General features: G+C 39.4%; 1 protein-coding gene across 1 annotated transcript in view; it reads right to left on the bottom strand.

Moving 5' to 3' along the window:
• Positions 1-1,719: 1,719 nt before the first annotated feature.
• Positions 1,720-23,682, bottom strand: part of dcbld2 (discoidin, CUB and LCCL domain containing 2) — a 45,038-nt gene continuing 23,075 nt past the window's right edge. The window contains exons 6-15 of the mRNA XM_088914799.1: positions 20,972-21,105; positions 20,429-20,469; positions 17,346-17,561; positions 16,482-16,606; positions 13,985-14,132; positions 10,152-10,271; positions 9,722-9,815; positions 9,430-9,479; positions 7,383-7,520; positions 1,720-6,180 (exon numbers count right to left, since the gene is read on the bottom strand). Of these exons, the coding sequence (XP_088770925.1) occupies positions 5,765-6,180; positions 7,383-7,520; positions 9,430-9,479; positions 9,722-9,815; positions 10,152-10,271; positions 13,985-14,132; positions 16,482-16,606; positions 17,346-17,561; positions 20,429-20,469; positions 20,972-21,105 (1,482 nt within the window). The 3' untranslated portion in view covers positions 1,720-5,764. The remainder of the gene's footprint in view (positions 6,181-7,382; positions 7,521-9,429; positions 9,480-9,721; positions 9,816-10,151; positions 10,272-13,984; positions 14,133-16,481; positions 16,607-17,345; positions 17,562-20,428; positions 20,470-20,971; positions 21,106-23,682) is intronic.

Below are 23,682 nucleotides of genomic sequence, written 5' to 3'. Positions count from 1 at the left end.
TAGCTTAAGGACTATGCCAAGGTCAGGATAAAATGTGATAACACTGCCTTTGTACCTTCTTGGATCCATGCCGAGGAGAGCAGAATGAAGCTTTGTAGTGCTAATGGTGATGTGTTTTTCTTTTTTTTCCCCCCAGAACAAGTATGATAAAACATTTTCCCCATATCCTCCCAAACCCCACCACCATCAGTGGTACTCCACTGAGTAATGTAGAGCTAATATTTAGGCCAAAGCAGAGCTACAGTAATTTGAGTTATAGAAGAACATACTCTAAACCTGTATGGCACACTTAGAAATTTGAAATATGTAAAGAAAGAATAGGCTCACAAAAATGTTTTGAATATATTTAAAATTTCATAATACACCTATGCTCTGCCTCATGTAAGGTTTTCTGTTCAGCAAGCCTTTACAAAACCTGAGCTTAACAGAAGTTAGACGTGGCCCTTTCTTAGTCACTGTGTGAATCCATGTTGAGAATTATCATTCATGTTAGTGCAGCATCTTCCCTTAGTTTATCTAGTTGTATCAGCCAGCAAGGAAGGAGGGGAAAAAAAAAACCTGCAGGCTCACCAGGGTTTGCTGGTAATAGTTAACAGGGGTGTGTGTGCTGATCACAGGGAGGGTCATGAGCAAGAGGAGAATGTAGCAGCAGCTAGCAGTTCATGGATAGAAGAAAGGGAACTTCCCCAGTTTAGAGGAATGAAAAATTAAAACCTTATTATTAGAATACCAAATGTAGCATATACTTAAAAATATATACAGTACATAAGTTAGACTATTACCTTTTAAGGAATTTAAAAATTGTGTACATTTCATTACCCTACATTGTACTGTTCAATCATTAAATAAAATGACACTGATAAAAATCAAAATCACTTGGCTGCAGCCCTGACATGACTGCAATGTGGGTTACAGTTGTCATTGAAGAAGCATGAGAGAATAGGCAGAGGTTACCACACACAGAAGCCAAGTAAGACGAGTGTAAAACAGATCCCCATTGAGACGACATAATGCTGACACCACACTACCGTGGGAGGAACTTCATGCGCCAGCTGCTCTTTATGTAAACTTTCCATTACTTTAATTTTAAAATCCATTTTAATATGGGAACCATGGAAGGCTTTTCAGCAAAGTCTGTATGTAACCTAGGGGGACAGGATGTACATTTTTAGAAATCAGTGGGTGACAACTACATCCATGTTTATTTTTTACCTTGAAAACATTTCTTGTATTTAAGAACACCTGCATTTTCTGCTGTGCCTATAATACTCCATACTGTGGCCTTAACTCAAAGATATAATTGAATGTTGTGCAAGACTGAGACACATGGCTTGGACCAGATCTCACCTTTCTGGTATAAGACCCAGGGAATTCTTTGAAATTAGGGTTAGGTTGGTCATGTTATGGTTAGGAATTACAACATAAAACCCAGCCATTTACAAGCTGATCTTATACATTGTTCAATGAAGAATACTTTCAGGGCTGGCAAATCTGGTAAATAACAAATCTTATTTAATTTTCATTCAGATCTGTGTGCATTACATTAATACGCCGATGTTGCAGACTGATTTTTTAAATAACCCCAAAAGGTTTACATTTAAGGATAATTTGTACAATGTTCTCTTTAAGCAAATGAGTATTGAGCATGATTCGGATCCTTTTGACATTCCGTGATTATTAAACAAAAGGGGTTTCAGAAAGGGAAACAGTATCTTCCAATATGTAATGAACATTTTATTAAAATCTTGAAAACAATCACAATATTCAAGCTTTGCAAAAATGTGAATAAACATTTCTTTAAGTTTTTAATAAAACATAAAAACATTTAATTTCTTTCTCTCTATACAATCTAAACTCTACCCACATATACAAATACAGAGAAACTACAGTACATGCCGAGGTAACATGAGATACATTCTTAAAGAGATTAACTGAAACTCTGCTGCAGAGGAGGTGCATTTGATTTTCAGCTAGATGCACAAAATGTCGTGATTTCCATCATCACCCCTAACCACTTAGAAATCTACTGAGAAAGCAAATCGTTACCATCAGAGCCATGGGAGAACGCGTATGTGGATGTCTCAAATGTAAAACATTAAAAAAAACAAAACAGTAGCATGTGCACACACCCTTTATCCCATGCCACAGTTGTTTTGTGGGATGACTTAGATCATCATTCTTGAACAAGGCTGTTGCCTCATCCTTTAGCATATAGCCATCAGCTTGGTTGTTAGAACTGACACAATGGTCACTTCAGCCACAAGCAAGGCTAATGTGAAGGAGACTACCATACTCCTCTTGGGATAACATCCAATAACATCGCCATGCACACATCCTGTCGGAGAAAAAGGAGATCAGGTAGCTGCTTCCAACACAACCATTTCTCAACACTGTTACTGTGTGAAAATTACAGTTAATCACTATTCCATTTCTGTTCCTCCAGTAAAACTGCGTTTCACTGCACCTCGGAACGAAGAATTAATAAACAGCAGGATGTGACAATGATAACAGTGAATATGCGTTCACGATAAATAGGTGAAGTGAAATTTTGAAGCCAAAGCACTCCTAAGCACTTTGCCTTCATTAGTCATCTATAAGGATGGCTATAATAAAATACAGTGTAAACTGATGTTATAAACCTAATAGGGTGACTTCCTGCAATGGAAATAAAACCTTGACATAACCCTGCTCTGACTTGTCATGGCTTCCTTGAGCTCTTCTGTCAAATCCAGTTCAGACATCCGTAGTAATGCTAATAACTGAAATATTAACTGTTGTTTGTCAGGGTCTGTTAGTGTATTTGTTGCAGCTTCACAAAGCTTAAAACTAATTGGGTCTTTTATTACTAATTGAATTTTACCTGTGTGTTCAGTAACTTTTTTCTCCTTTTACAATAATATACAGGGCAGAATTGAGCAAATAAGCTACCTGCTCTGAGGCACTTCTAATCAGGTTTAGATGCCTGGTTTTAAACAAGTGGGCACTCAAAACCAAATCTGTTCGTTGCCTCTCAAGGACATGCTAAACTATCTGGTCTTTGGGTGTTATTTCTCATATGTAAAGCAATGTTTCAAGACAAACTAATGGCATTTGTACTTTAGTTTCCCTCTTTTCTATTATGTAATGTCAGTTAAGCATAAGCTAGAAATGATTAATTTGGGAAGTGATTATCTACTGTAATTCAATATCAACACAAATGTATAATTGACAGTATCGATAAGGTTTTGAATTATTGCACTGATTCCACAATTGACTGTTCTACTAAAAATATTCTGGCTAACGCTTTTAACCACAACAACTTAAATTTGCACTCACTTACACAGCCGGGTTTTTTTTACCGGGCCAATTTTGAGTGTATTACCATGCTCAAGAGTGCAACAAAAATCTCTCACCTGGGATTCGAACCCACAGCCTTCCTGTTACAAGCTCAGTATCCTGACCACTGCTCCACACTCCTGGCAGCAGCTGCAAGATTTTGAGCCACATCTCGGTTTTTGTGGCCACAGGATTGTGGATTAAAATCAAACAAGCAAGCGGCAGGTTAAAGAATATATACTATTATTTCTAGTGAAACAAGTGAAGCCTTTGGGCCACCAAATTTCTCTACATGAGAGCCTTTAAAAACAGTACAACTCAATGGTGTGAAGCCTTTAGGACACATCTACTGACACTGTAATCAATTAACAGACCTTGAAGTGAATCAGTGAAAAGAAAATGAATCATATGGGGACTTTCATAAGTTTTTGACCAAATAAATTAAATATGGACCAGCTGTCTCAGTGGCTTTCTCCTCTGTGATGCAGTGTACTGGACATACTTTCAGTTTCCTATAGAGCATAAGCACTCGCACACATGCACAAATATGTAAGCACATCTGTCCGATATTCTAATATTCATCATTTTAAAAACAAGAGTTTATACTCTCATGGCACAAATAGTAGGCTGTGTGTTATAAAATATTATAAAAGATGGATAAAAAAATCAAATAACTACAGTGATCACGAATCCACAGTTCCGTATAAAAACATGCTTTACAATAGCTTCCTGCATACAGGTAATCATTTTCTCTTGGCTTTCTCACATTATTTTGAGAAATCAACAAAAGACAAGGTCTGAAGCACAGAAAAGGAAGTGCAGTGCTGGCAATATAAGTATATAAACTGAAAATTATATGGCCCTTAGAAAAGGGAAAGATTTTGAAGACTTCACCGAGGTTAGTTATCTGGCTGTGAGGAGGCCTGATGAGATGGATAAGGTAGCAGTGCTCTCCAACAGTGGTTAAGGGCTGGAAGGGACCATTCTGCATAGTCCTCAAAAAGCTGCCAATTTTCAACTACAGTGTCTTGCAAAAGTACTTCCCCCCCATGCAAATTTTCACATTTTGTGCCACCTGAATTCTTAATCATGACACTTAAAAATTGTACATTATACAGAATTGACTCCAAACTGTTAAAGCTAAAAATGGTGATGGTATGTAAAGTTAGACATTGAACTTTACGTTGAAAAAGTGGAAGAGAAACACCGATCAGGACAAGGTAACAAGAAAATTAACATCACAGATCATCAAGAAGTGGAATGTGCATATTACCCAGATTTGGCCATCCTTCCAAACTGAGCAGCCAGAAGAAGAAAGAAAATTAAGGATACCAACTGCAAAAGTGACTGCAAAATTTGCAAAGTTCCCCACCTCAGATAGGAGCCACCGTTCACATATCAGCAATGCATGGGGTCATGTCTGGTGCAAACTCAAGCTACACAGCACAGTGCGTTAGCCCCTTTCCAACTGACAAGCATGGTGGTGGCAGTATTAACGTTATGGAAATGCTTCTCATCAGTAGTAACTAGGAAACGTGTGAAATTGGATGGAAAAATAAATGGATGATGCAATATGCAAGCAAATTCTTGAAGAACCTGCTGGCAACAGGCAGGAATCTAAAACTTTGTTGAAAATGTACATTCTAACAAGATAATGACCTAAAGCCACAGAGGAGTAAAATTCCTGACGTGAACCCAACAGAAACGTTTTTGTGAGACTTGAAAAAATACAGTTAATCAGAGATCCCCATAAAAACATGGAGCAGATTTGCAGAAATGACACCATTCAACTCTGGAAAAGCAGGTAGAGACCTATCCAAAAACAGTTTGTTGAGCATTATAGCTGTGTTTAAAAAACGTTAATATGGAATTAATCAAAGTTTGACACTATAGGTAAGGGGTGAAAACATGACCAAGGCACTGTAAGTCCGTAAACTGTAAAACAGTAACCATTAAAATTGTAAGGATGCCTTCTGTTAGAGAAGGAAGCCTTTTTGGTTTGTGAAATAGTCCTTTCAGTCTGACTTCAAAAGAAATGTCATAGACAACACAAAAATTAAAACTTTCCATAACAGAGCAGTTCTATATCCCTTGGCTAACATTCATTTCTGTTGCTTCAGTGGTAGGACTGTAATTGAACCATTTCTTAAAAGCAATGGAATTCACTGCATGTACACGTATATACTTCTAAAATCAAACAATAAAATAAGGCAGCGCTTTAAAATGAGCCAGGCCTATGTCTGGGCTAGTCAGGCTTGTCAGTTCCTCCCTGTTCCCCTTCAGGACTATTTTCCACCATGATTGTTTAAAGCAGTTTCAAAGAGGTCCTGCTATGAGAAGGCCCAGGGCAGGCCCCAAACACAGCCAGAGCAGTCTGCGAGCCTCAGCGCTAACCTCTATGGCCTAAGTAAGCCACATTTATTAGGTGGGAAAGTCGACTTGCCCGTTTTCAGTCATTGTCAACCACTTTCTGGCTGCTGTTCAGTGGAACCTGATAGACTAACTCCTCTGCTGGGCGACCCTGTCCCAATATCCCCTTGGGCGTGTCGTACTGAATGTGCCCTGTGGACAGGCTGCTGTCTGCTGCGGTGAGGAGAGGTGCTGGCGCATGAGCCTTGAAAACGGACATGGACCCTTGGCTCAAGGCTCCTCCTGCCGAGTGGCCAGCGATGTCTATCACAATGGGAGTGGCATATTCTGCCCCAGAGGCGGGCAGGGGCTGGGCATAAGCATGGTATATCTCCTGCAGAGGAGCGTCATATGGATCGGGGTCTGTGTAGCCAGGATCTGCACCTTCCTCTGGCTTGAAGGTTGACCGCTGGCCAAGAGTACCAACAATACCTCCCACCAAGGGCAGGGCATATTCTGAAAAACATCAAGACGGAAATTAGATCACAAGTTATGAGTTTTTTTTCTGAATGAATCAGAAAAAAAGAATGAATAAAGTTAGGACAAATTGTTTTCAAATGACTCCATTAAAAAGCGTCTCATGGATAACATACCCAGATGTCTACCAGCATTTGATAGATATTGAGTAGTTACACGGAGAATCAGTGCATCACCTTAATGTCTTTTTTACAGTTCAACATATTTAACTTTGGAGAAGGTTGCACTTCAGTGAATGAATAATGTGGATCAATTATTATAGGTCAAGTGCACTACTTTTGGATGAAACATACTATAACAGTGCAATTATGCACTATTTAAAACTAGCAAAACTTTCTTCAGTGTCTTCATTGCATACTAAGGTTCCAGTCTATGGGAAAAAGCTTAATCTATATTTGAGCTCTATAGTAGGAATGGGAATTAAGTCAAACCCACAGAACCCACCGCCCTAAAAGCAGGAGCAGGTAAACTGTATTTTGTTACCAAAAGGCAGCAAAACAGGACTGCAGGCATTTTTGGGAAACTAAATCTCTCGCAAGATAGTGCAGGACTAAATTGAGCCAGGACACCAGGATTAATACCCCCTACTTCCAAGAATAGTGCAAAGTAGTTAGGAGTTTGGTTTAACATCTGATATGAATCTATGCATCCTTTTGTATTGGGGGGCCGAGCAGTGGCACTGTGGCTGGAAGGTTGCCGGTTCAAATCCCGCGGCCGGCAGAGGAATCCTACTCCGTTGGGCCCCTGAGCAAGGCCCTTAACCCCAACTGCTCCAGGGGCGCTGTATAAATGACTGACCCTGTGCTCTGACCCCAAGCTTCTCTCTCCCCCGGTCTGTTTTCCTGTGTGTCTCATGGAGAGCAAGCTGGGGTATGCGAAAAGAAATTCCTAATGCAAGAAATTGTATATGGCTAATAAAGTGATCTTATTATTAAAAGTGATCTTATCATAGGGATCCACTCATTTGGAAACTGTGGCCTGGAGAAAAGACTGCCACCTACTGGTCTACCAACATAATTAATGGAGGAATACTTACCACCATTCTTAACAGAAAATGATGTCAAGTAAACACTGCTTGATTTGATAGACAAAGAGGAATTCAATTTATCACAAAATGAGTAATCCACAATGGAAGCCAACAAAACCCAGTTTATATTAAAGCCCATGAAGATGTTTCATACCAGCTGGCTCTGCCTGCAGCACGGGAGCTCCTTCTCTCGCCCTGAGACGGCTAACTTCGCTGCTGCTATATCTCACTGGGGACTCCTCCACCTCAGAGCCTTTCGTTGGAAGGAACTGCTTCATGCCCTTCCACCAGCCTGGCAGTCAGCAAAACACAGCATGAAGACAACACGCAAGTCATCCTGAACAAGCATTCTGAGAACAGACGGGATGGCAATGAGTGCTGCAAATAACTGTAAAGCTACAGGTTAAAATGGTGCTAGTGTAGGTCATCTCAATTCTCACAACACTGTAGCCAGGCTGAAAGAAGCACAACAGCACCTGCACTTTCTTCCCCATAATGCGGTTTGGGGAAGCAGCTTCTCATGAACTTTTACTGCAGCACCATAGACAGTGTCCTCACTAGTGGCTTCACTGTGCGGTACACCAATACTACCATGCATGACAAAGACGCACTACAAAGGGTTGTGGCATTGGCACGGAGGATTATAGGATGTGATTTGCCATCAATCAGTGAGATTCACACCCATCGGCTGCTGCAATAAGGCCCTATCCATCATTCAGGAACCCTCCCGGCCACAAACTGTTCTCCCCCCTGTGCTCTGGCCAGCAGTACCGCACTGTTAAAGCACAGACCACTAGACTGAAGAACAGCTTCTATCCTACTGCAGTGCAGATCCCTAACAGCTAACTACAATGCCTCAGACCTTATACACATCTGAACTCTGCACTTTTTGCATGGTCTACCATGTTTTTTTCTCTCTACTACATATTTATTGTCCCACAACATTCAGTATTTATTGTTCCTATTATTTATTATTATGGTAGTTCAGGTGTGTAGCTGCATCAGCATGCGTAGGCTGCAAAGGAACAAGTAATAGGTTTATTCCATGCTGAAAAGAGAAGAAAGAAAACACAATGTTTTGGCCGTGGAGCCTTCTTCAGGTGTGGCAACCTCACACCTGAAGAAGGCTCCATGGCCGAAATGTTGTTTTCTTTCTTCTCATTATTTATTATGTTTGTAATGTACTGTCTACATTGTGTGCCTGTACATAGAGCAACAAATTCTTCTACTACTTAAATATTAAATATTCCAGCTTCATTTAAGTGAAGATTCACACCACCACTGCAAAGGTCATTTTATCAATTTGATCAGTTATAATCAGCACTAGCATCATTCAGATGAACTCAAAATAATTTATCCATCCCCAGGGGGGACAATTTAAGCAGCAAGTGGTGCAACATGCAACACAAGACAAAATCAAAGACAAAAAGACCTTAGAAGTGATAATATTTAATAAAGTGTAATATTTAGGAGGGTACTAGTGCACGCACATTTGTGAGGGACTCAAGTTGATAGAAGAGTTCTTCACAGTCAGCGTTTTCTGTCAAGCTATTCTATATGTGATTAAGCCAAGGCTCTCAAAGGACTGGTCATATTGCCAAACTCTTACACTGTTTGTAAGATCCCTTATTTTTGGTAAAATTAATGCATCACTGATTTGCCTCTATTTAGGTAAGTTTATATTTTAAAATATTTCTGCCTCAAGTGGGCCATCTCACTTTCACAACTCTAGGGCATGGTTAGTTTCAGAAGTGGGAGGTTACTTGCAAAGAGCAGCAGCTGTATTCTGAAGTCCATATCTAATCTTGAGACCCAGTATGAACTCTAATTTTGGTCCTGGTATTCCAACAGACAGCTGAGTCTGTTTCTCCTCAAAGTACAGCCAACCTCCCCCAGTGGATGTCTATTCACAAATATATGACACTTCTTCCAGGCAAAACCTACAGATAATTCACTTCAGCAATAAGAGGACATAACTGGGCAGCGATAATTCTGGACAATTCAAGACAGTCATCAGGCTGCCCTCATTAGCACATTCACTACTGCTTAGATTAAAATACAAAACAGGCTTTTGAAATCTTAGCGGAAGAACTGGATCCTAAATGATATCTTTATTTTTTTTCCGCTTTATTTTTAATACACTTATTTCATCTGCTCTGTACTGTTTCAAGATTCAAAATTTGTGAAAAAGGATCAGTTACCTGCTCGGTCCCAATGTGGTAAGTCATATGCGCCTTCAGCACTCTTTTTTCTGCAAATGAAACAAAATGACAAAATATTGGATTCGTAGTAGTGTTGCGTCATCATCCACTCACAGACTCTACTAGTATTGCTGGTCATCTGCCTTTTATCGTCCATAGTGCATAAAACTGAAATTAGGGAATAAATGGAAACTAGCAGCTATTTTCTGAGTATATCAGTCATTGTTTTTACAATAAGGAAATGTAAAAGTTATTTTTTAGGACATTCAATTCTAATAGAAATGAGCCTCACCTGTTTCTCCAATGCCAGGCACACACCAGGAACAATATGAGCACAGTCAAAGCCATAACTAAGACGGGTACTAGGACTGCAGCCAAGGTCACATCTGAAGCCAGAAACAAACAACAAAATAGTTCAACACACCTATCATAAATTTACAAGATATCAAGTACCACCTAACAGCTGCTGTTTTTCAAGCATAAGTAGAACTTATCAGGACCAGCAGCTAAGGATATTTTTATTTTGTTGTATTTATCATCCTCCAGTAAAATTACTGCTGTCTTTGTCAGGATTTAAGCAAAAGCTGGTTTTAAATCCAGTGATTTTGGTACTAAAAACCGACAGATTACAGCTGCTATGTTTATTCTGATTAATATACTTCATCTTATTGCATGTAGATTTCCGATGAGGCAGGAACAATCAAGTAGTAGGGTAGCTGTACCTTTGTTTCCACTGGGGGCCATGGTAGTGTTCTTGATGTCAGGGGTGTAGGTGGTCTTGTCGTACAACGGGGGGAAGTCGGTACTGATCTTTGGGGGGATCCGGGGGGGAGGCGCTCTCACTTGAATACAGGAGAGAAGCACAGGGGTTCAAGACAACTGTAAGCTCTTTTGGTTTCCAGGGCAATACTGAAGAGGTGATCAATAATGATAGACTATACGGCATAAACACAAAACCAACAAAGAAATTGGATTTTTCTTCTGTGATACAAAAAGATAGTTTTAGGCTTTTTTTCAGTTCTTTTAAAAAGTCTTGTCAATGCGTGTCCATCTCAGAAGACAATGGATTGCCTTTGGGACCACATATACAGTTCTATGCAAACGTTTGGGCACCCCTGGCCAAATTACATGTTTTGTTGATTTTCTAAGTGAAAAGAAGTTAACACAACCTCTGCAGCAAACAAACTTAAACTTGACATGTTTCTGCAAATATTAATGCACAGTTATTATTTATTTGCAAAATATAACAGATTGAAAAAAATAAAACAGTAAATGTGGCGTGTGAAAAAGTTTGGGCACCCTCCCAGTTGATCCACTAGCCTCATTTTTTTGTAAGCTCTCAGAACTTAATTGACTCGTTAGGCCTTAAGTCAGGTGATGACAATTCCAGAGTTTCATAAATTCTCTGACTCTTCAAACCTCTCAGGGTGTTGTACTTACACTCAGAAACCATGGGCTCCTCTAAGCAGCTGACTGAGGATCAGAAAATAAAGATAATTGACTCTTACACAGCAGGGGAAGGCCATAAAAAGAAATCTAAATGCTTTCTGCTTGCAATTTCCACTGTCCGAAATGTCATTAAGAAATGGAAGTTAAGGGGAACTGTTGAAATAAAGACAAGATCTGCAAAACCAAGAAAAATCTCAGATAGAACTGCTCGTAGACTAGTCAGAAATGCAAAGCAAAACCCCCATATCACTACAAAGGACCTGCAGGAAGGTTTAGCTGGCACGGGAGTAGTGGTTCACCGGTCTACTGTGCAGCATTGCTTGCACAAACATGATCTGCATGGAAGAGTCATCAGAAGGAAAACTTACCTGCGAACTCATCACAAAAGTCAACGGCTGAAGTATGCAACAACACTTAGATAAGCCAGAGGCGTTCTGGAACCAAGGGCTGTGGACTGATGAAGTAAAAATTGAACTCTTTGGCTACAACCACCAAAGGTACGTTTGGAGAAAAAAAAGAGAAGCATTTGAAGAAAAGAACACCTCACCAACTGTTAAGCATGGGGGTGGATCTATCATGCTTTGGGGTTGTGTGGCAGCCAGTGGCACAGGAAATATTGTGGGTCGAGGGAAGAATGGATTCTACTAAGTATCAACAAATCCTGGAAGCTAATGTCCCACAGTCAGTGAAGAAACTGAAGCTGAAAAGAGGTTAGATATTACACCAAGACAATGATCCAAAACATACCTCAAAATCAACCATGAACTACTTCAAGAAACGAAAGATTAAGGTTTTGGAATGGCCTTCACAGTCCCCAGACTTAGATAAGATAAGATCACTTTATTAGCCACATACAATTTCTTGTATTAGGAATTCGTCTTTTCGTATACCCCAGCTTGCTCTCCAGGCAGGGAGAGAAGCTTGGGGTCAGAGTGCAGGGTCAGCCATTGTACAGCACCCCTGGAGCAGCTGGGGTTAAGGGCCTTGCTCAGGGGCCCAACAGAATAGGATTCCTTTTGCTGGCCGCACGATTTGAACCAGCAACCTTCCAGCCACAGGCGCAGATCCTTAGCCACAGTGCCACCGCTACGAATATTGAATATTACTGAAAATCTGTGGGTAGATCTCAAACATGCAGTCCATGCAAAATGACCTAAGAATATTCCTGAACTAGAAGCGTTCGGCAAGGAAAAGTGGGGAAAAAATGCCTAAAGCAAGAATAGAAAGACCGTTAGCTGGCTACAAAAAACGTTTGGAGGCTGTGATTTCTGCCAAAGGTGGTGTTACTAACTACTGACAAATTTACGGGGGTTTTTTATTCAATCTGTTAAATTCAGCAAATAAATAGTAACTGTGCATTAAAATTTGCAGAAATATGTCAAGTTACAGTTACTTCGCTGCAGAGGTTGTGTTAAGTTCTTTTCACTTACAAAATCAACAAAACACGTAATTTGGCCAGGGGTACCCAAACTTTTGCATAGAACTGTATGTGATTTTTCAGTAGCTGGTATGAGACCTTCCCAGAACGCTGGGCAGAACAAGAAACAAGATAAAGGCTGACAGGGTTCAGCGAAATACAGAAACTGAGCACTGTGTGATTCATGTCAGCATTGTTCTGAAGCACCTGTTTGAAAGAGGAATCCATGGTCATCGCCATGCTCAAAGCCTTGCTTCCAGATGTAGACCATAATGGTTGAACTTGAATATTCAGATTAACTGGAATATCCCCAAGATGACATTCAAACTAATGATTAAGCTAACAAGGCACTGATGTGATGCAACAAAGGAAGGCCTTGTCTAGGACAGAGGTGTTCAAACTGCAATAATCAGAACAAAATGCTTGTTACTGTACATTATACATTAATGAGATACAGTAACATTACAATATCATGGATCAACATGGAAATAATATCAAATAATAAGGCATCTATGACATGTGCACAATTTCTGTTGCCAGAGCATGTATATGTATGCATGGTATACAAATATACACACATACACAAGTGGCACAGCACTTCATACTGTTGCCTCACAGCTCTTGGGTCCAGGGTTCAAGTAGAAAGTAGTAAGTAGTAGTTCAACTAGGGTGCCTTCTGCAAGTTCTCCCCCTGAGTTAATGGTTTACATTCAAGTTCTCCCAGGCCTCTTGTTTTCTCCAGTCTTCCAAAGACAGGCTGGCAAGGCTAGAGATGGTGTTTCTGAACAGCCCCTATGTGCCTGACTGTTTTTAAATGGGCAGTGTAATCCTGCCTTTTGTCTCCAAGTTGATACAACCTATACAAGAAACATGAAACTTTCTGATGGATATCAGATGGATGGATGGATGGGTATATTCAAAACACACAGATACAGAGGTCAAAACTCATAAGTCCATGGAGAGAAGCTCCCTGTGAAAATAAAGCATTAATATTGAGACAAACCAACAGTCCAGAATGTATACTGCAACATGGAAGAAGGTGCAATGCATTTGTAAAACACCAAACGGTTCCTTACAACTTTTCAAAGGCAGTAAACTGGATCCCATGTTAACTTTAGTTCCATCCCCCCAAAAAAATATCTAGAGTAATAGGAAATATTTGATATACTGAAGTAACTTTAGTGTTTATATATAAATATCTAAAGCGATGTAAGGTCCTTACAGAGCAAATACCTATATGCATCAATACTAAGGAGAAGAATTCAAAGTTGGGAAGGAAGGGCTTGCAGGGCGTTGTTCAGAATGATCCTGTAGTGGTTTTTAGTGGGCTTGGTACGGTGCAGTGTTGGGTGGCGAAGCTGTCTCAGTTCTTGGGTTCGAATCTGGGCTTGGGGTACTTCCCGCATGGTGTTTGGTACAGCCCATATCTGCTTGGTTTTTCTCCAGGAGCTCTAGTTTTCCCCCACTTCCCCAGGACAAGCTGGCTAGTTTAACTGACGGCTCTAAATTGTACCAGTGTGTGTGCACCTTGGTACAGACTGGAGTCCCATCCAGGGTGTTGTCTTATTTCCTGTTTCTGAGCTAAGCACAACCAGTAGTTGTGGAGTTGCTTCTTAGTCTTGTGAAGGCTGTATCTAGGCAGTTAAATGACGTATTCCAGCAATTCAAAGGCAGGTGTTTCATATTCACCTGTGTGTGGCTGGCAGCCCAGAAGCTCGAACTTCATTGCAATCCTCTGGTGCCACTGTGTAGGGTTGATTCGAATGAACCTCGCTTCAATGGGAGGGATAAAATTATTTCGGACCTCTTGTAGGTAATTGGTGTTTCCTTGAAAAATCTAGCAGCAAAATGTATACATGTTAGTCAACAAAATGCAGCAGACATTTAAGCTATTATTAGCAGACTACAGCAATTCATTTTCACAAGTAGCATATTCTCTTTATCCTATCCAAACAGCAGACATAAGAATCAGCACAAAAATCAAGAGCTGAAAAGTGAATTAAAAGAAACATTCCTTTTTGGATTACTTGTTACTGGACGTTAATTGTATGTCTGTATTCAACTTTTCTGATGGAAGCATAATCAGCTACAAAAGCAACTTTACACTACTAAAGAATTTAAAGGTATACAGTATATAGAGTACACATACTAATTAAGTTATTATTCATGTCTTATCATGATACAGTTATGTGACTTTACTGTATTCACTAAATGACCTCATAAGTAAGAGGTGATTGGGCTCAAGCAATGAGACGAATTAAACTGCTGCAGGTTAAGCTTTGTTAAAAAACACCAATCAAATCACGTAACTACAAAAGACTGAATATCATTCGGAAAAAAAATGGTTAGAATGTTATTCACATTTCAAAGAAAACTTTCCCGGTTTCTACCAATTCTGTCAATAAAACAACAGAAGAGAAATTCCAAAAAACCCAAAAGTGGTCATCAACACTTGCTACGCCTAGCCACAAGTGATCCCAATCCAGCTCTGAAATGAAGCCAAGAATGTTTCATTTTCCAATGTCAAAGAGTACTGCTACAGCTCGGAAATGAAGAGGCAGCGTTAAGCGATATCGCAGCCTTCTTTCTCCTGCTTGGAAATGTGCCGTTTCTTAAGATGTCTGCTAAGTCTGTGCTTTGATGAAGATCTAAGCTTATCATACAGTCAAAACAAGGGGAAAAATAAAGGAGCAACACTTGTCAGTCTGCAGAGCAGCTGCACTAGCTGTTAAGCCTGCTAATGACTGATTTGGCCTGGGGGGACCCATGACCTTTAACTGGCTATAATGCAATTAGTAAAAGCATTCTGCAAGGTCTGGGTCTGAGAAGAGTCAAATGAAAAGCTTCACCTCCTGAGACCTGGATGGTAACATCTGTTCTGATGAGGAACATTGTTTTTACTGAACATATATATAGCTATATATATAGCTTTATTGTGTCTTTTCATGTAAAATTGAGTTTGAAGTTAAAATTTAAGTTTCCAGGAGCCTCCAATGGATTTCAGCAAAGCCACAGTTTATGCACTTGATGCAACTATATTTAAAGATGTAAAGAACCACGTTGAGCTCAGACTACAATTCTACAAACAGGTGGGTGAGCTCTGTGTTTGTAAACAGGAATCTGAAAAGCAGGTTCTGCTTGGTATTACAGAGGCAAGGACACAATTTACAGATGCAGTAACCCAGTAAGAAAGATTCCTGCCAATGCAATTTCTTAATTCTGTCCTCAATTTTAAAGTCAAGCTCTGCACTGGGTCAGTGTCCTAGGAAATCCTGTTTCATCTTTGAAATATTTTGGAAGATATTTAATACCGATGCTTCCATGAGTCTCTGGACAGTACTTTCAGCCCAAACGCTAATGAGAGGAGATGTTTATCCATGTGGGTCAATTCCAGCTGCAGTCCGGCTCATTTTACAGAAATACTCAAAAACATAAAAAGCGTAAATTGTAATTGAACCTGTAATTGGCCTGTAGGTTCTTGTGGGACAGGGGAAACCTTAAATTTGGCACATATTCTTCATCTGGTTCTCTTAAGAGCACTCATCAGCACTTGGTCTCACTTGACCCAGGCCAAAGCAGACGGATCCACATCCTAAAGACAGGCACTGCCAGGTAGGGCCAACCTGCTGTTTCCCAGGCTTTGCAAAGCGTCTGAAAATATAAATTTTCTTTCCAATTTACAAAAACAGTATCTAAGATGACTTTCTTAAACCCAATTCTGGGGAACACACAGGGGTATAAGTGCGTAACACTATCTTTTCATGTACCGGAAATCTCATTTGGAGCGACGTTAAATAAAGTTCACCATGTCATTACCTCACATTAAAAAGCAATGACATACAAAATCCAAAACATTTTGTAAAATGGAAGTACATCTAAAGCCGAGAACAAGAGGCGCTCCTTTATCCAGAAAGGTTGTGAGAGTAGGGAATAAGCTAAAACCCTGGGTTCTTTCAAGAGATAGCTGAATGAGACTGTTTGGTCAATTAGCTAACTGGCCAAAAGGCCACCATTCATTTGTAACTGTTCTTTTTTTCAAATACATACAAGAACAAATATTATTGCAATCGATTAAGAGGGCTTGCACTCCAATTAGCTAAAACCAACAGTGATTGAGATGTCTAAGGAAGAAAGAGGGTTCTGCCTGCTAATGCAAAGGGTGCAAAGTTGGAAGCATCTGTGGTACCTTGTCTTGATCAGTGTTTGTTTCCCTGAACACGGTCCACTGCTGTCCATCATGGCTGTACAGCACTCGGTAAGAAGAGACGTAGTAGTAGTAATCCTTGAGGGTGGATCCAGTGGTTGTGATTCCTACGTATTGAACACGGGAGCTAAGCATTGCGTCACATGGAGTATTACATTACTGTTCAGTGCATGGGTCAAACATGGCTTCTAATGAACACACAGGTGGGAATCTGAATTAAACTGACCACAAATGTAATGTTTTTTTTAATTAAAACTTGTCTTCAATTAAAGTGTCTGATATTTACAAGAAAGTTCCCAGTTGATTATCAAATCATCGACTAGTAATAATGAAAGCTGAACACATTTTGCAATTTCATACTTGCAAAAAGGCCATTTCAGACCTTTATTTTAAGAATCTGCAAGCACATTTTCCACGACAGACACTAATGAATCCTCAGTCAACATTTATCAGCCCTATTAATTTAAAACAAATATTTTGTTTCCATAACTTTTTTCTGAAGTTCTCAGATAACCTTATCTGTTTTAAATTACGTTCTCTCCACTGTTAATCTTCAACGCGCTTCTTAAAGCACATCAGCGTTTTTATTTTCCTTTCTGAAATAAACAGTGAAAAAGGGCAAAGACTCTACATTCAGGTGAGGAAACACCATGACAGCCTTTAACCACGACCAATGCACTTGTCACGCTTACTAAAGTCATAGATAGCATTAGAAAAAATTCATAAAATATTAAAACAATAAAAGCTGTAAAAAATCTTTTTTTGGGGCTGTGATGCTCTAGCATTCCATCTGTAACCCTGGGCTTTTTCGTGTTCTCCAAGAGGACAGACAAGTACATTACCTACCTGTTATCCTTTTCTCCTTCTTCAAGTCCACCTGCAGCCACTGATTCTGGTTGTTAACGGCTACAGCCCAGGGAACACCGGGCTTCTTCAGACGGGCCCCTTCGGGCCCCCACACACTTGGCTGCCCATTCACATCCTCCCACTCCCACACCGAAGAGGCCGAGATCTGGGAATTATGCACCACTCTGGACTCCAGGCCCAGCGTCCCGTAGCATCCTGTGGAAACCAAGAGGAGACCACTTGAAGAAAAGCAGGAAGTCTTGCTTTTATATCTGTAAAACCAACACGGGTGATTTTATCATACAGCATTATAATCTCATACTGGACACAAAATATTTTATTGGGATGTTAATGCCCTAATCTCCACTAAAAATGCAGGAATTTAAATATATATAATCTAGATTATAATCCATAATCTATAATATTAGGTCATGTGAATATACATGAATTGTTAATACAAAGGGACTGGAGTAAAAAATACCATAGCACAGTATTGTGAACATACAGAGGGAAGAAAAAGTTTCAGGACCCCCAGTATAATTATAGGAATTACAATTTCTTACCATGATACTCTTATTTTACCAAAACTCTTTTTTGTAACTAACAAAGAGGTCCTTTGTTTACAAATTCAATGATTTTCAGGTGCAATCATGTAGGAATTAAGAAAAAATGAATAATTAAGAATCAGTCTATTTGAAATAAGCGAACCACCAGTTTACATACAGCAGTTAAGGAGTTAATTAGAATCGGGTGGTTACATAATTGGCTAACAAGTAAACAAGGACAGACAGTTTGGGCAGTCCTGCCATGACCGTATAACGGTCAGAAAGTTTGTGAATTTAGTTTTTTACCATCAAGATGGAAATGTGCCATGCCACGATCAAATAAGATCCTGGATGACCTCAGAAAATGAGCAGTCAATGGTCATCAGTATGGAGTATTTCAAAACTATTTCTTAACATTTACCCTCCAGCAACTCTCAGTCCACAACTGAAAAGTATTAAAGGTCACAGTCACTGTACCCAGGACTGGTCATCCTGTCAAGATCTTCCCACAAATAACTAAACAAAATCAGCCATGAAGTCACACAAACCTGTAATGCCTGAGAATTGCGGGCCTCTCTTGTTGTGGGTAATTTCAGTGACTTAAGACTGACTGGTTTCCAAGGGAGCACAGCCAGAAAGAAACTACACTCTCTAAAAAGAGATGGTCTACATGGCTACTGAAAGAATTTACTCTTGACACACAAAGTATTGTGTGGTGAAATCCAAACACTGCATTCTAAAAGAAGAACCTCATCCTGACCATCAAGCACGATTAATGGGAATGTGATGGCCTGGGGTTTCTTTCCTGCCTCAGGAACTGGGTTGGTTTGTCACCACTGACTGACCCGTGAATTCAGTGCTGTATCAGAAAATTTTGGAGGAGACTCATCCTTTTGCCAGCTGCAGCTGTGCCAAAAATAAGTGATAAAGCAAGATAACAATCCTAAACATACAAACAGATCTGCAGCAGAATGGCTGAAGACATAATTGCACATTTCGGGTCTGGAAAAATCTAAATCCAGACCTACACCCCACTGAAATGTTATGGCAGGACCCCAGGTGAGCTGTTCATGCAAAGAGCCCCTCAAACATCACCGGCCTGAAGCAGTTCTGTAAAGAAGATGGGCCAGAAGCCAGAGCTGGCTGTGAGAGACTGACAAACAGGTTCAGGTGGAGTCACTGGTGGTCAAGGGGGTTACATGAATTACTGTATCTGAGGATTCACATACCTCATCACATGAAGATATTTACTGTTGGAGTATTTTAATTAAACAACTTCATTAGAGGTATAACACAAAGGTATAAAATATATTTGGATCATATTCACATTTTCAAGAATTGTATCATGAAAAACTAATAATGTTTTAGATCTAAAATAGAATACAGACCATCCTAGGAGGAGATGTTCATAAACGTGTTCTTGGCACTGTAATACATGGTTTTCTATTCGTATATAAACACAACACAGAGTACAGGACACAGCTTTAGAGTTACTCGATAACTAAATTGGAGCTCCATATAACCAGCGAAGAAGATTTTTTTTAGAACGCTTGATTTTTTTCCTTTATTTTATACACACAGACGAACAACTGAACCAAAAATGAAAATTGAAAAGAAGAAGATGACAGTCCATCCCCCACAACATCCCAGAAACATGAAGATTTATCCAAGGCAAAAAAAAGATGTGACACAGTGCAAAACTAGCATTATGCACCTGATGTGCTGTAGTTCTTTGCCCTGTTTGGTCTCAAGAAGTATAGCTAATCAATATTCGGATACACATATTTCAAAGTATAACATTTAAATCAATCGATGATATGATAATGTACAATACACTATTTAGAAATTATAATTATTATTATTTTAATAATGTTGTTCACCAAGTCTCAAAAAAGATGATTGCTTTGGAATATGTTATGGAGCAGTTCTGGACTCAAAGCAATTACCTACTCTGACACTAAAAACTAAATCTTTCCAGGACTGAACAAAAAAAGACTACAGAAGGAAATGAATTCAAGAACTCAAAATTCTCAGAGGCACCGATAGTTAACCATATGGATTCCTTTATAATCAATGAAACACGAACCAGGGAGACAAAGGTAAACAAGTGGGAGGTTCATTTCAAAGTGAGACAGGAGGCACTGATATGTACACACAGGATTGTGGGAGTCTGGAACAAGCACACTGCCATGTTATTGAAGCTGGTACCATCTTGTCCATCAAGAAAAGGCTGGACAATATCCTCGATTCAATTAGCTACTAAAAACCAAAACAGCTAGACAGGCCAAATAGCCCACTCTCATTTGCAAATTCAATTATATTTGTGACAAAGTACAAACCTTCAGAAGTAAAAAATGCACACATACTTGTGGAGTGAGACATCTCTTCAAGTTTAGTATCATCTTTGGCAGAACTGATAGTATAAATTTTAGGTCCAGCAACTGAGGTTTGGTTGATATCCCATAGAATTGTTTTCAAAATCTGATCACAGTGATGCCTCATATATATTCTAAGTAGTATATTAAAAAAACAACTTACCACTTGTTTTGAAAGTAAATAGGCTGTTAGACAGGGGGCCCCTGAGGAAAACATAAGATTAATTAATAATGTAAAGTGCATTTCCTTTTCTATGATTTATGAGAATATCAAATATACCAGGTCATACTGCATAATAATGATAATCACAAATGAGTTATTGTTGATATACACAAAATGTGAGATAAACTGTACAATGGAGTAATGCCACAACAAACACTTCTTGAATTATTCAAAATGGTTGAAACTCCTGCCAAAAATAGTTCTTTTGTAAGCCATCTGCTTCAGAATAAGCCACTGCAATAAGATCTTTCTAGATCTTCTGGGCTCTTTAAATGCACCAACAGTATTGCCAACTCCCAACGAAAATTTATAAGTACTTGGAAGATGACTGCACCCTTCCAGGAAGAGGCTGTAATCTACTTACATCTCACAGATCAATAAACTTTATCTGATGCCACATTAAGTATCTCAGAAACATTTACATGAGACATCTTTCCAGTAAAAGCTCTGCAAAACAGGGTGGCGCAGTAAAACAGGACTCACACAACCGAGGTAATGTTATTGGCGAGTGCACTTTCGTAGTACGGGATGCCTTTGCTGCTGACCACACTGATCTGTCCCCCGAGGACATTGGAGACGACCCCAGCATGAATACCAGCCATGCAGATCAAGGAAGACTGAAAGAGAAGCAATACACAGGCAAAGGGTAACCCATAAAGCAGTCTTCCAAGGATCTCCATATCGAAGCAAAGACTTAACTAACTGGGCTGTGACACATTTCATTCTTGATCTTGCTGGAATTACCACTGTAAAACAATCCGTCTAGATACAGTAGCTGAAACGCTGACATAACCTCAAGCAAGCACTTGCAACTGATCTTGAAGAGGTTTTAAATAGACTCTTCCACTGTCTGGGTTAAGGTGGATCCCACTTATCACAAAACCATGTTAAATGGACTAAGCTAATAAACTGAACATCTTTAACAAATGGAAGGCGTACTACACCATTTGCAGTCCTAATGGACCATAAAAACCATCTATGAGGCTCCATTACTCAGAAGATGAACTTCATCCACCAGACAGAGGGCACTTACACAGAACCAGAAAATAATTTGGTGACAAACAAACAGAAATCATTAGATCACTCTGCATCCTTGTTTTATAACCTATTAAAAATATGTTGAGCGAAGGTTAAAACAAAGCACACCTTTTATATAAAACCTTTGAGTATTTCACTTTTGCAATTATCCCATATAATAAAGTCTCACTGTTTATAAAAGTATGGCATTAAGAATGTTTTCCTTGTAGCAATTGATACCTTGTGCTTTACTGGCCTTTTGCATGATTAGTCCTGACCATCCTATTGAAATAAGTCTTTGACTCTTTTGTATACTACACAGTTTCTTTACAAATGACAGAGCAATCGATTGAAATAAAGTAGAAACTTTACACAAAGTGCAGTGCATGCAGGGTTTCATTAATCAAAAAAACCTTGTTGAAAATAAGTAGTATGTTAGTACTTTATTTGAACATGTATGTTGATATTAGTTGATACATAGTGTCTGTTGTAGGATGAGACCAGCAACTGCGTATCAAGAGAAAAAAATAACTAAACTAAAAAGGCTACAATGACGAACATCAGACCAATCCACATTTTTGTAATGTTAAGCAGAATGAATATTCATTGACCTTCTTCCCACCAAAGATGATTAAGAAACTAGGCTGACTAAGCCTGATGTAACATCCTGGGATAAAAACCACTGTGGAATATTTAGATGCAATTAAAAAGTTGAATGTGTATTTGTCATTGTCTGATGTGGCAAACTTCAGCTTCCTCTGCAATTCTTCTCAATCAGCTCAGGGAAATTTTCATATCATTAAAGCATCATCTCTGAAAGACTAGGAAACAGCTTAGTCAGGAACACAAACAAATTAGTTTTAATTGGAACTACCCCTGGGCTCTTCATGTACAATCGTGAGTTGCTTATTACCATGTTGCTACAGCAATGTTTCCAAAGTCTTCAGCAGGTCTTATCAGGCCCATAAAACCCTAAACCTGCAGGATGCAAACCTGAGACTTTGATCACGACTGAAGAATCCACTCCAAGTAAACCTTTGTTTTAAAAAATGGCACCCCCACGTATACTATTAACTTATACTTGCATGTGCACTTCCTGACATTTAATAGACTACTACAGACCTAAAAAGGAATTCAATGTTTTTGAAATCAACCAGTACACGCTTCCCTGTTCTCATACACTAAGCGTGTCCTCCAAAAGCTGCAAGTTCTGTAGCTCCAAACAAGTGTTAAAGACACAAAGACACTTCCATTACTGGAAGTCCTGGGCCCCCTCAGGGTTTCTGAGGCTGGCAATTACTGTGGTTGATGCCACAAACCAAGATCAGCGCTGTGGGTAGCTCCAGTCACAGCCCTGGAATCTGAGAGTATTCCAACACTTCCCGTGGTTATAGAGCTAGAGCCCCCCTAATTACACACAAACCAAAACAAGCAGCTACTCTTGACAGCCAGTTTTTACATATCATGTGAAAACCCCAAAAAGCTTCTCTTAAAGGCCAAAAAGGACAGATGGTGACTATGGAGAAAACCAAACTACACTTACTGAAGGGAGACACACTGCTTCAAGCTGAGCGACCTTTGGAATGGAGACTAGCAAACGCAAACAGGTTAACCGCACACGAAAGATGGATTTTATACAGAAACACTACACGCACTATTTCACGCTAGGTGCCTCTGCAATAAAATTTAACAGCACTTAAGCTAAAATAAATAATATATAAGACACAGTACTCTCCAGACGTATTGGGACACCAAAGTCAAAACGTACTTTTGTTTTACAGTAAAGCAATTTCTATTTGTGATCATGAGATTACACTGTTTTGTTTTTAGGTAATTACATGTATATATTTCAAGACATTAGAACAAAACGATTAATTTACATTCAGCACAATGATTTCCAGCATTCACACAGAGTGGGAAATTTGTATTTGGTCTCATATACTTTTAAGGCAATAACTGCATGAATTAGGTGACCCATTCATCTCACGAAACTCTGTGTAATCATTGAAGATGTTTTGTTCATGTCACTATGTTCTTGCCTATTCTTCACATGCTGTAATCAGTGCTCAGACAATTCATGCAGCTATTGCCTCAAAAAAATATATAAAGCAAAAGTTTTTGGACTTTTGGAGGGCACTGTGTATTTTCAATTTAGAGAACTCCATCTTTTTGTATGT

This window comes from Atractosteus spatula, chromosome 4 (genome assembly GCF_055471065.1).
Source record: "Atractosteus spatula isolate fAtrSpa1 chromosome 4, fAtrSpa1.hap1, whole genome shotgun sequence".
Taxonomy (NCBI): Eukaryota; Metazoa; Chordata; class Actinopteri; order Semionotiformes; family Lepisosteidae; genus Atractosteus; species Atractosteus spatula.
Note: the sequence above shows the minus strand (reverse complement) of the source record. Positions and strands in the feature narration are given on the sequence as shown.